We start from the raw sequence: 14071 nt of genomic DNA on the forward strand, positions 1-14071 counted from the left end.
GAGAACTGGTTCCAGGTTCCTAACCACTCCCAAGCACAATCAAGAATAATTTTTCTTTTTTTCACATCACCACCAGCTCTGGCTTGGTAAACCAGTGTGGTGTTTGAAGCTTCACCCTCTCCCATACTGATTGCTTCCTGCAAAGTGTCAAGTTCCTTCAGCTCCCCATGAAATCAACACAAGTACAAAATGGATAGTGGGGAACAGAATCGGGGGCATAAAAAATAGCTGGATTTCTGTGTATCATGGTACTTTGCTTCTGCCAGGACATGTTCTTTGTCCTCAGAATTTGGCTGCTGGACAAGGCTTTCCTGAAGTCAGGTCAAGTCATACCCTAGACAGCATTATCATATGGTAACTGGGGACTGATGCAGCAATGAAGGAATTTACAGGCATCTCTTGCATCAGGGGATAGCTTGCCTGCACAGAATATTATGAGAGCTATGAAGTACAACTGCTAAAATCAGGCTGAGGCTGATGAATCATATGTGTGGGTAACCTTAATAAAGGGGTTTTCCAAACTACGCAAGAGTACACTCAGCACTCTCACTTTTTACACACTTCTATGGACAGCTCCTCCCGAGCACACACAGCCACTGGAACAGAGCTGAGAACAACTGTTGCTTCATGTACTTGTAACCTGCAGATACTTCCTCTGCTGACATCCAATTTGAGATCACAAGCCAAGAAAAAAATAGCCTAAAAAAACACCTAAAAGGCCACATTTAGTGATAAACCCTGTATATGTAAATTGAGTCCCTTCCAAAGCCATGACTTTTTTTTGCGTACTTTAGCAAAAAAAAAAAAAAAAATATTTTCCACAGAACAAATTTAGTCAAAATTGCTCATTTTGTGAAACTTGGTTCAACACCAAAATGATTGATGCAACAAAAAAAGTTATGATAATACTTCAAAAGATCTCAATCAACAATCCTAACACCCTTTCCCACAGCTCACAAAATTATTAAAAAAAAAAAAAAAGAAAAGAAAGCATGCAGTGACAACCTAGATGACGAAACTAGCGGTCACATTCTCATGCAAAGTTTCAATATTCAGCATTATGGCTTCAGTACATTAAGTCAACTAACCCAGGGCATGTACAGCATCCAGTGTCTCCTCAAACACCCACATGAAAATTGCACAAAACTGATTTTTCCAATTAAAAAAAAATCAGTATTTTGATCTGGTTTGTTTGTACTCCCCCTATAAACACCCTATATATAAAGCAAAGTTTATTTTAAAATATGAATTTTGAAATAGAAAAATATTTACAACATTTCAAATCATGCTGTCACTTAGTTTGCAATTTTTCTCAAGGGTCCTACAGAATGTTTCAAGTGGGATGAGCATTACAAACCTTATGTTTCCTAAATTACCTGTAAATGTAAATGCATTTAACTAAAAAAAAAAAAAAAGTTTACCATGAAAACCTTAAGAGCTCAGGGCAGTCTATTTTCTCCAGGCAATGGAAGTAAGAACTGGTTATAGCTGCTTTCCATATCGCTATTCGTGCTAGGGAATAGCTAGCTGCCTTTCATTAAATCCTTGGCTGGTTATAACAGTCTGACCACCACCACCCTTTTCTTCTACCTCCCACTCCCCAAATTTTTATACAAAAAAGAAGAAATGTATCATTATTTACAGCTACAACAATGAACATAAAAGGAACAAGTCAAACTCTTAAAATCTAAGAGTGAAATGTAAAAGAAACCAAAGTCACACACGTAGAAAGTTTGAGAAACATTAATTTAAGCAACAGGAACCAGTTTGGGAGAGAAACTCCCAAATTCTGTCCCACAAAACCATCAACTCATTACATAGCCAATTAGCTGGTCATGCAGATTTTCTTCCTCAATTTCTTTCCCAGTATGTTTTTCCTTCAGCAGCACTATGTAAAATTCAACAAAGAACAGTGCTTGAAACTTAATATTCCTGTTCAAGACTACTGATACACATAGAGCTACTACTTTAAGTCTTATTTTTACATCATTTTTCAACACCTGTGTTAAATATCAGTGAAATGATGGTGAAAAAACTATAAAAACAACCAACCTTTAAAAACATCAGCAACACACAACCTAAATGGTTTATCCACTGATCTCTGTGGTGGCTTGAAAGAATCTGCAAATAAATTGACAAGAACTTTTAGAATTTCTGTATTCAGTAACTTCTCACTTAGGGATAAAGCAACTGCATTGTATTCCAAAGGTTTTGCCCCACACTTTCCCCAAAATAAAAGTTTTGGCATACACAGGACTAAGATATATTAATTTTTAAATGAGGAAAATTACACTCACCAATTTGCTCTAACAAACATTTTCCTTTATACCACTGTGTGAGGTCACTTGACTGACCCCTTGTGACCAGATTTTCACCACCAAGGCCACTTGTTGGGATATAAGCCACATCTGATTCCTAATTAAGAAAACAAATAGAAGTTAAGCACACATTAACAACAGGATCTTCTAGCAGAAACAAGAGGTGCATTTTTAAAACGTTACACATCTAAGCTATAAAAGAACAACTGGCACATTCGTACTTCCCCTGGAGAAGGCAGACTACTCGGGGGATCCATTTCCTCTCTGTTTACCTCTTGCCTGATCACAGTACTCCAACAAAGAGTTGGCGATATTTAAACGTGATGATAGCAACATTAACTACTAGAAACCAAGTTCAGGTAACAAACTCAAATTCCCTATCTGACAAGCAAAACTTCAGTTTGAATTGCTGGATTTCAGGAAGGCCACAACCAGTCCAAATGGATAGTAGTTGGATCTGAGGAAACACAAGAACGGTCAGGAATGGCAAATGGAGAGTGTTCTTATGAGTTCATAATCCACACTTGACACCTGCTCTGGTATAAAACTCTCCTGTCGATCCTGTAGTACTAAACATTAAGACATAATACTTGGTCTGTTCTGCTTTGCAGTCAACAATTCCAAGAAACTACAAATAAGGTGAGTGCCCTGAAGATTCTACAGACCTAAACAAAGCTGATGACAGACAGATCACTGAAGAACTGACTAACCTTAGCCAGGGCTCAGTGTACACCCTACCAGTAAGAAATGGAATATGCTAGAATATGTACACATAGTAGTAGCAGGAAAGCAACTAAAAAAAAATAAATAACCTGACTGTAAGAAAAGCTTATCCTATCCAAATGCCTGAACAAAGCAACAACCACTGAAATCTGTATTACCTTAAAGCCAGCTTGCTTAAGAAATTGGCCAAGCTTACTCGTAATTTCCTGAAATCTTTCCTGTTGCCAATTGACCTAAAATAGAAAACAGATTATAATAAAATAGCAGTTTTTTAACTATGACTCAAACATACAGCTGCATGTCATCAACTGTGTGTACACAACATGTAGTATCAGTAGGTGTTCTCCACACACAGCACCCAATGAATTCATAAACACAAGACTTCTGGGTGGATTCAGTTGAACATATACATTAACAATTACTGATAGCAAGCAACACATTGATTAACTTGCAAGCCCCTTTAGTTTGAGCTGTCTTTGAACAGCATCCTTTTTTTTTTAAATAAACTTACATAAAATTCAGATTTAGCAAGATTATATATAACACAGTAATAATCTAAAACACAACTAGTAATATTTAACACACCTTACAGTTTTAAGTAAAGCTCCTGAGGTCTTGAACTGAATGACCACCAAGATGCCCTTGCAGATACCACTGGGTTAACTGCTCATGTAAGATCTTCACAAGTACAAGAGGGACCCCTACACATTTTAGCACCACAACTATCCTTCTGTGTACTTTGAAAATATACCATAACCAAAAAAAAAAAAAAAAAGTATTGTAAAGTCTAAACACAAGAGACAGAGCAGAGAATCAAAGAAAGAAATGATACTTTGTTATTAGTTTTACAATACTGATCTTTAAACTCAGGGTCCACAATCCTAGGTGGAAGCCCTTCAGAAAATGAAAAAAATAAGCACATACCTGGTCCATTTTATTGACTGCAACAGCTAGCTGTGTAACTCCAAGAGAACGCACTAATAATCCATGTTCTCGTGTTTGTCCACCTGTCTCAAACCCTGCTTCAAACTCTCCTCTGCTAGCATCCACAACCAAAATAGCCACATCAGCCTAGATTAAAAAAAACCAATACAATCAAAAGTGGTTAAGAGGTTGACATATTTACCAAGATTATGCCCATCAGCAATGTTTCACAAATTAAAAAAAAATAAATATACAAATGTACTTTACATGGGAGGAATCCTCATGTGCCTTAAATGTATTTTGAGCTGCTCAGTCATGCCCACTTTGGTGAGTATTATGGCATTATGTCATCTCATGTCATAAACCACCATTTTCTGTTAAACACAAGCCAACTCTTGGTTTTGGGAACCTGTCCTCTTCAAACTACCCACTATGGATGTGCTGCACAGACCTCAACTAAACAAATGCAGCCCGTGCTCCAGAAGTTTAAGAATGGGTATGAGCACAGTGTCTATGCCTCCCTGCCTCAGTCTGAAAAACTTCATAGTGAGAAGCTGCAAAAATTACAGATAAATCACCTCACTATACAACTGGGACAACTGGTCAACTGCATATTGGATGTGGATGCTTCACAGTCCACTCAACACACTGGAGCATGCCAAAATCACACGATGGAAAAGACCGTGTAAGCCTATTTTATCTTCTAGGCAAACTCTCTGCCACACAGCATTAAGAGCAAAGCGGTATCAGAGACTCGACAGCACTGCACAAAAGTCAGCATGTAAGCCCAGGGAAAACCACAGATTTTGCTATTAGCCTTAAATGCTGCTAATACTTCTTTTACTTTTCCTGCTTTGGTAACAGCCAGTTAGACCACCTTCATGTACCAAGCAACAGCAACAAGATGCGAACAACAAAGATACTGCTATCAAGAGGCAGGTTTAAGAAAATTTAATAGGACTGATGAGATGGACATAACGGAAAGAGAGGAGAAAAAGCGGTACTTTCTCCCTTTCCTTATATGCTTATGCTTCGGGGTGCCAGAAGAAGGAACAGAGACAGCACACTGTCCTGGCTCTGAACTCCCCTTGCCTTGTCCTAGACATGAAATCCTCACAGTTCATACAGAGACGGCCCAAGTGTGAGAACGGGAAAGGATGAGGGATGAGTTTCCCCACAGCTCTCTGCCTCAGAAGTACATGTGGTAAACTTCTCCCTCAAAAAAGGACATCCTGTATTTTCTAAATTATAAAAAAATACCTCGGGACTTACGTGAATTAACCATATGTATCAAAGGCCAGATCCTGACCCTGATAAGGCTGATTTGCATTTTGCATAACAGCAGTTGGGGATTCACCTCCTAACAGAATTCTCCATGATAAAAAGGCATCAGAGCCATTGCCACATATGCTTTCCTTCCACCCACTGCTTCAGCACTGAGACTACTTTAACAGGCAACCGAAAATTGCAAAGTTTCAGTGATTCCTTAAAGAGCTCCAGACTAGAGCAGCCCCTCACCATCTCGAGAGCTGAGGGAACACAGAGATAACAAGTGCTATTTGGCCAGCCCCATCTTCTGCTGAACTGATACAACTGCTGGTGTATCTGCAGGTCTTCTTTTAACACTTCTACCTGTATTAGTTTTTCCCCAAAAGACAAACCAATTCAAAATAAAGTTCTAAAGAAAATGGCATGGCTGAGTTGGTGTATTCCACTGTTCTGAAACTGAAGATCAATTTCTAATTTTAAAAATCCTGGACTTCCTACAAGATATGCTCCATAATACAGATAACTGTACAAGCTCTACACTAATTTCCAAACTTCTGACTGTTCTGCAGCCTAACCATTGGGTCACAAGGTCTGAATTCTTACTCAGGCTCTGCTTCAGAGCTAGAGCAGAATTTGGGGCAAGCTAGTCTTCTTACAGTATAGTTCTCTTTACTGTAAAATCATACTAGCAGTACCCATTCTTACTGAGATGTTAAGTTAAAATTCACATTTTACACTGTAATGACATGCACAAAGCAGAAAACTCTACACAGTAGCTTCGTTTTGGGAAAAAAATAATTTTTTATTAATCTCTACTTTGAAGAATCAAATCTAGTATTATAAAAATGGTGCCTTTAAGTGGAAAAAATTTCACACATTTTATGTAATCACATTATTCTCCCCTCCCCTTTATTATTTCCATAAATTAAATATCTAACCTATATAAGAATGGTAAGTGTCATACTGAATTAAATGGGTAGTGCCCAGTACTTTTGACTTTACCTACTGTTCCTAAAACAAGTGGCAAGTATTCTCTGCAAAAGTCCTATTGGCAATACAGATGACTTCTGCATAAACGTTGTAATATGTTTTCTCATCCCACATAAAATACATTGTTAAATACAAGAATGCCTTTTGTTTGACCTCTCCAAATTGTCCTGGGTTTGGCTGGGATAGAGTTAATTTTCTTTTCAGTAGCTGGTACAATGCTGCGTTTTACATTCAGTATGAGAATAATGTTGATAACACACTGATGGGTTTAGTTGTTGTTAAATAATGTTTATACCAAGTCGAAGACTTTCCAGTTTCTGAGGCCCTGCCGCCGAGAAGGCTGGAGGGTCACAAGAAATTCGGAGGGGACACAGCCAGGACAGGTAACCCAAACTAGCCAAAGGGATACTCCATACCATAGAATGTCATGCTCAGTATATAAACTGGGGGGAGCTGGCTTAGGCCTGCTGACTGCTGCTTGGGGACTGGCTGAGCATCTGTCAGCAGGTGGTGAGCAATTGTATTGTTCTTTTTTTCCCCCCCCCTCTCCTTTTGGCTATTATTTCTCTTTCCCTCTCTCTCATTTCCATTACAATTATTATTATATTTAATTTTATTTCAATTATTGAATTCTATCTCAACCTACGAGTCTCACCTTTTTCCCTGATACTCCTCCCCACCCCACCAGGGGAGAGGTGGAGTGACTGAGCAGCTGTGTGGTGCTCAGTTGCCAGCTGGGGTTAAACCATGACACAAAGCTTTTCTCTTTAAGCTCAAAACCACTTAAAGTCTTTATCTACGGGACCACTTTCACAGAGCTTCTTGTTGAGTAGACATATGCCACATTTGAATAGCTTTCAAGGCTCAACTCTGATGTTATCAAACTGAACTTAGTATTCAAATTACTTCCCTAATAAAACTCTTCTCCAAAAAGTTAACATCCCAAAAAAGCAAAGTAGCTGCCTTTACAGTTAAACATTTTCTTAAGTTTAGAAAACTCATGAAAATATCAAAGGTATCTCAGCACCATAATTCCATTTCATCTTAGATTTTAAAAGAAGAAAAACAATTTAAGTTATAAATAATAATGCCATTGGAAAAAGAGTTTTAGACCAACGCTACCTGTGCCGCTCCTGTGATCATATTTGGAATGAAGTCTTTGTGGCCTGGAGCATCCATCAGTGTAATTACTTTAGTCTTTGTCTCAAATTTGGTCATACCCACATCCATTGTCACTCCCCTTAAACAAAGCACATACACAATGCACCATTAAAACTGCTTTGAAAGCTTCAGAGAGGTATCAAGTAAGCTATTAAAAACACCATCGTGAAATTATACACTTCATAGCTTTCACTTGGTTTAGTCTGTACCAAAAGAAACCTGCGTGCTGGAAAAGCAGATCTCTAGAACTGCCTTTCAGTAACTCTAGTCATAAAGAAACAAACATGCAGAATTCACAATAGTAACCCCATGCACCTATAGACAATGTCCCAACAAGCACAGCAAGGACATGGTAATTGTACTGCATATTTGTATCATTATTAATTCTATTTTTAATACATAGCTCTTCAGAAAAAAGACATCATAAAGTAACAAAAACACAGCCAAGAATAAAAAAATTGAAGGTATGGGACTATAGCAATACAGTTATACATGCAAAAATCCACAAGCTGATTAGCTGGGATGGAAGGCAGTGCTTTGACTCAGTTCCACATCTCACTAACAACCACATGTTCTGCATGGCAAATAGGATAGGATTCATCTGCTCAAATGCAAACACCTACAACGCACATGTCTATCTGTGTTAAGTCATCCCCATCTCCCTTTATAGACAATGAAGACACACAGGCACTTTAAATGGACGAAATTCTTACATTAGCACAGATACTTAAAATAGGCTACTTCCAATGACAAAAAAACCCAACAAGATAACCCCTCCCAACCCCCAAACATTTACAGATGGCTCCAGAAAGTTTTCCTTTTAAAATACAAAACTCAAAGTAAAAAGAAAACACAATCAATCCAAAATACCAATTCAGAAGATGTTTCCCTTAATAATTAGAAATTATCTTCTGAAGTCATGTACCTAAATGCACAACTGTTGGATACTTAAAAAAAAATAATAAAAAAAATCACAAACCAAGAAATATCACTTTTAAGGCTCATGACAATTATTCCACAAATTACTTTCTGTTAACATTTTACTCTTCACGGGCTATAAATACTTGTCTCTATTTCCTGTTTCACATGTTAATTACATCCTATCAAAGGTAGCTTATATTAATAAAATAACATAATATGGTTTTATTACAGATCTGTGAAAGAAATTGATCTTCAAAGTTTGTTTGTTTTACACTGCACTACATCTACAAGGATAAAGAAAATTCCTTTCCATTAGCTTTTCCTCTTTTACATCCTCAAGACTGTAATGTCACAACAACACTACCACTACAATATCAACAGCCTTAATTGATGTAAGGCTACTTTCAAAGTTTATGTTTGGTCATTTCAGGATTGTTCCCCCCTCCTCGTACCTGCACCCCACCCAAGACAGACACCCCCACTCAGATGTGTATGTGCACTTCGTAAATTAAAGGACTCACACAGGCAAAAGTTTAGCTATATACAGGGACACTGCAAAAGCATATCTGCCTTTGAAAACAGTAAGTTACATGCTTGATAAGGACTGCCTTACTCCATGTTCTTCAAGCATCAGTTTACATTGTGAAGGTTATCTTCCTAACCAGAAGAGCTTATATGCTATGAAACCATGGGTGACAAACGATTGTAAAAAAATAAACACAAAAGAAAACGCCTTTTTTTGTGAACACAGAATACCATGTCCTTAGCTTCCCATATAGTGTTCTCAAAAGCTCTTACTTTTTTTTTATTAGCTTCACTGCTTCCCCTTTATGTACTACTTAAATATGATAAAGTTTAATTTAAAATTTCATATTTCAATAATAAAAGACAGGTTATAAAAATATAAATTATTTATTAATTTAATTTATAGATTTTATATTTAATGTAATCTAAGTCACGTGATAAACTGACATTTCAGTGTTTAGTTTATAATTCTGCCAGCCTTTCACAGAAAAATTTAAACCTAGATCTTTCCCATATAATTATATCAAACAGAGAAATGTGGCAGCAATAAATTGGTAAGGCAGCTTTAAATGAACTAACTCAGCTATGAGAAGCATTCTGCATTGTAGCCGTACACTGCATTCCACAGCATAGAAATACGTCATGAAATGCTCAGCTTCTTGTTCACACTTCTTATAACAAAACAAGAATATTATTTTTTCTTTTGATAACATGTACTCATATTAGCAAATATTTTTCTTTGTAAGTATTAAGTATCTTTAAATTTAGATTATTTCTACCAAAGCATTATTAGTAGACCGATACTTTCTAACAAATGCTGTTCTTTCAGGGAAAACAAGGTAATTCCCATTAAAAGATATTTCTACCTTTCTCTTTCTTCACCAGTTTCATCCAAGACCCATGCATAGGCAAATGAAGCTTTGCCAGCCTTCTTAGATTCCTGTTCGTATTTATGCATAGTTCTTTTGTTCACATTTCCCAAAAGGTAGAGCAGATGACCCATTAAAGTACTTTTACCTGCATCAACATGTCCTACAGAGGGAAATAAACACTGTATCAGTTTTATTATTTTAAGGATTTTAAATACAGTACAAGAAGAAAAACACTAAACCATTATGAAAATCATGTGCACTAATAATGCCTATGCAATCCACAGAATTTCACAATCCTGTAAGAGAGTTACAGAGAGGAAATTTATTGAAACAGAGCATGACAGTAATATAGGATGTCCAAATTCATACTAAAAAGAACACACCGCCAAGAATGAAACCAAACCAAAGTACATTTTATTATACTCTCAAAAGGAAGCTAAATCAACCCCTCTGCCCTAGTCAAGGACATCTGAATGTACTCTTTTTCCAATGAATAATGGTCAAGCAGACGCGACTGAAAACGGTATGAAATTTCCCTTCCCTAGAGAGAGGATAGATTTGCTTCGGTATTACTTCTAGATACGATCACCACAGTTTTTAATCTCTATGTCTGTCAAAAATACAATTTAACAGTATTACCTATTACCACCAAATTAAGCAGTTGCTTTCCTCCTTGTCTCTTCTCCAACTCTGCTTTCACATCTATTTGCAGTTTTGTCTTGCTTGACTTTTTTACTGGAGTAGGCACCATATTTTGCTCTTCTGAAACCTGCGCTACTTGGGGTAAAAGAGCAGATTTTGAGACTGCCTGAAGCACCCCAGAAGCTACACTGGCGTCTTCAGTTAACAGTCCTTTCTGAGGTGTGTTAGCATGGCCATTTTCTTCAGCAATCACACTAGGGAAAAAAGAAAACACAAGGAATACAAATGACAAAGAAGCTGTAGAAATATAGGAGAGAAACTAAGTTTTCCTTCCACTACCCTGTAAAGCCCCAGACAAAGAGCATGTGATAAACCCGTTAAGGTGGAGGCGATAAGCAGCTAGATACAAACTGCACAGATACCAGCTCTGAACATCTTGTCTGAAAAGCCCTGTGTACAAAAGCAAGATAAGAAATAATCTTGTAAAATACATGAAACAGATAAACAAAAGCTTCCCACAGCCACTTCTTTTAATGGGGAGGGAAAGGACAGCTGTGCAGAGCAACTAGAGCTGGCTGTCTCTGAACTAAGAGCCTAAGTCAACCCTGAAGCATGGATTCTAAAACAGCTTCCACATACGCTACAAGTATTACAGCGGAACGTAGCAATGTTCTATAGTGAGAACAGCAATACAGCATAAAGAACTAAGCATACATACCTGAGCTGCAATTTATGGTGCAATGCTTATACAGAGCCATAACAGATAAGTTATATTTATCAATACAATGTGTTCTATGCATAAAACAAGGCATCTGGGACTAAGGAGATTTGGGTTCCCCAACTCTCCTTCTCTAACACCCTGTTTTCCAACAGATCACCATACTAATCCTAATAATAAATAATCCTATATATATTATTATATTACACTCTCTCACTCTTTTTCTCTCCAATTTGTAAATGAGATATTTTTCTAATTTACACAAGCACTCTGAGAATATACAATATGATTCTTCACCTGTTATGGCAGAAATGACCACTAAAAACGAACGCTAAGCAACATCTTTAAGACAACAAAAGCTTTCTTATTGCCTGACAGAGCTCCACAGCGAGGCATTAATGTAAGCAGCAAGACAGGAACAGAAGCAGTAATTACAGGTGTGACAACACTGTATCACAGCAAACTTCAATATACCAACCACTGACCATTACAGATTATTGAAAATACCTACAAAGTACTGTATTTAAAACAATACAGAAGAGGCTTCTTCCCCTGGAAAAATGGAAATCCTTTCCAATGCAGTACCACCATGCCGCGGGCTGCTTTCTATGGAACAGATTCATGTAGGCTCTCAGACTCAAGTGTCTGCACATCCAGTATGAATTTTTCTCTCCATTTTCTGTTTAAGTACCACAATTGTCTCCTCAGTTTCCTCTTTTCAACTTCTACAAACAAAACTACTTATTCTGTACTTCAGAATCCCATTGTGATACCAACTGCTTTTATTTGACATTGCTTCTCATTTTCTGTCTGCGTAGGAGTATTTGCATTGTATTAGTCCCTTTCCATTACATGTATCTCAGGAAACAATACAGTCCAAGCACGTTAAGTTTATTGAACAAATCAGTTCAAGGGTTACAGTCTAAAAAAATTAAACCTAGGAAACGTTCAGACTGAACAGAAAATTTGCCCCTCATTACACAGCACTATGTAACATGGGATATTTTATGCATGTCCCTTTTTCCCCTCAGTTTCAGAACCCACCTATGTAATCAGTACTGCAGCCAATTATTGACTTGACACTTTTTTCATGAGGCCCAAAGCCAAGTTTTTCTCTTGATTCTGAGACTCGAAAGCAGAGATATGAGCACTCATTTGGTGGTTGGTTGGGTTTTTTTTTATCCCCCTACAGTTCCATAACCCAAGGCCTGTTTCTTGCATCAAGGCTGGATACACAAACACATTTCTCACCTTTGCTAAGCAAAGAACTTAGTTTATGCCAGCCATGCTGGTTACAGGGGCACAGATGCTACCTGGATAGACAATTCTGTATAAAGCCTGTTCACAAGAACTCGTCCTATCAAAATATTCTAAATCACTTGAGAGAGAAGGGCAAGTCAATATCAAGCTACTGTCTTAGGTCACACAATCATGACATTTTGAACTCTGCACTATGAAACCAGCTGTACAGTAGCACCAAATACAGCCTTAAACAAGTTCCAGTATATAACATCGTGTCTTGACAAGCTGAATACCCTTTACAAGAAGATACAATTGATTGCCCAAGTTCCAAAAATTAGTGGGTCATCATTGCTTTAGATGTAGCTATGAAGAAAGGTGATTACACATGAACTATTCCACAGAAAAATAGTCACTACAGTTATTTGTGCTCTTTTACTGGAAAAGATCAGTGCATTTCCCTAAGACTGAGCAGAAGGCTCTATTTTTAAAATTCCTTAAATAGTACATTAAGATCAAGCTGAAAACTCTGCTTTGGAATGGCAGAATTGTGTTCTCCAATGTCTCTTCAGGGAATTTTACTTCATAAAAACTGACTGGAAACAGTCCAGTTGATAGGAGGCAATTATGCACAAAACTGTGGTGACAAAGCTTTCTATATATAACTTTTAAATAATCTGAATAACAAAGTACACCAGATCATTTTTGCCTGAATCATGCATTAAGAGATCTTCAAATATTTACAATTAATTTGCATTAGACATCCTTCATAAAGGTTGAGGCTCTCTTCCATCTTCTTCCCTTTTTTCAGGTAAACTTCAGTTCAGTGTCAGCATACTATCTAGCACTTTCACACTTAAGTACTAGGACCAATGCCAATATGCAAAGGTCACACTGTAATACAAATACAGTATTTTACACTGGTATCAAGTTTTCTTCCTTAGAATTCTGATATTTGAAGTTCTAGAAAGAAGTATTTGTATAAGCAGTCATATCAAAGCAACTTTTGCAGTTGGCAGTAGTTTTCTCTCCTTTTCAACGTCTGCATTTCTTCCCAAACCAAATTTCAAAAAATGAAAAATGTAAAAGATATTTAGATGAAGCTCCAAGTGATGTGACCCAAAAACATAACTCTCATGTTTTTCTGTAGCTTTCAAAAATATATTCAAAGACTGTCACAATCAAGACTATTAAAATCCAAAATGTATTTTGAAAGACAGGTTACCTATAAGATTCTAAATTCTATTTTGTTTAGCTAGGTAATTGATTTTTTTTTTGTAATCCCAGATGCTCTAATCATCCTGTAGGCCAAACCCTATGTCAGTAAGGATTCCCAGAACTAGGATGGATGTCAAGCGGTAGAATTCAAACTAATTACAGTACCTGAAAGAATCACAGTTATTGACAGATAAAATAACTACTCCCTCAATTCTAAGTAGCTTTTACTGTGACTACTACTGCTTAAAGCTGACATTTTTTATTTTAGGTGGTAAAAAAAAAAAAAAAAAAAAAAAAAAAGCGCTAGATACAAGTGAAATAATGAGTGAAACGTGACTCCAGGCACCATAGCATTAGGCCTTGCTAATTTTTCAGTGGTGCCGTACTTGAACAGTCAGTACACCGCTCCATTTAGGGTTTTGCAAGTTTCAGGTACTACCCTATTTTGGAAACTTGAAAACAACTTGTGCCATGATAAACCATGACTTGCCATTTCATAGTATAAACTTCAGAATGGGTAGAGTGAATTCAGTTTTCAGCAGATCAATGTG

At 37.1% G+C, this 14071-nt stretch overlaps 1 protein-coding gene across 11 annotated transcripts in view; it reads right to left on the minus strand.

The window, feature by feature from the left end:
* The window catches only part of HBS1L (HBS1 like translational GTPase), a 61061-nt gene that overhangs the window by 8634 nt on the left and 38356 nt on the right, over window positions 1-14071 (minus strand). For all 11 annotated transcript variants that reach the window (XM_055810951.1, XM_055810950.1, XM_055810952.1 and 8 more), the window contains 7 exons: window positions 10343-10599; window positions 9698-9863; window positions 7347-7464; window positions 3966-4112; window positions 3200-3274; window positions 2298-2415; window positions 2053-2121 (listed from right to left, as the gene is read on the minus strand). In XM_055810951.1, coding sequence (XP_055666926.1) covers window positions 2053-2121; window positions 2298-2415; window positions 3200-3274; window positions 3966-4112; window positions 7347-7464; window positions 9698-9863; window positions 10343-10599 — 950 coding nt within the window. The remainder of the gene's footprint in view (window positions 1-2052; window positions 2122-2297; window positions 2416-3199; window positions 3275-3965; window positions 4113-7346; window positions 7465-9697; window positions 9864-10342; window positions 10600-14071) is intronic.

The sequence above is a fragment of the Falco peregrinus genome, chromosome 7 (assembly GCF_023634155.1).
Source record: "Falco peregrinus isolate bFalPer1 chromosome 7, bFalPer1.pri, whole genome shotgun sequence".
Classification (NCBI taxonomy): Eukaryota; Metazoa; Chordata; class Aves; order Falconiformes; family Falconidae; genus Falco; species Falco peregrinus.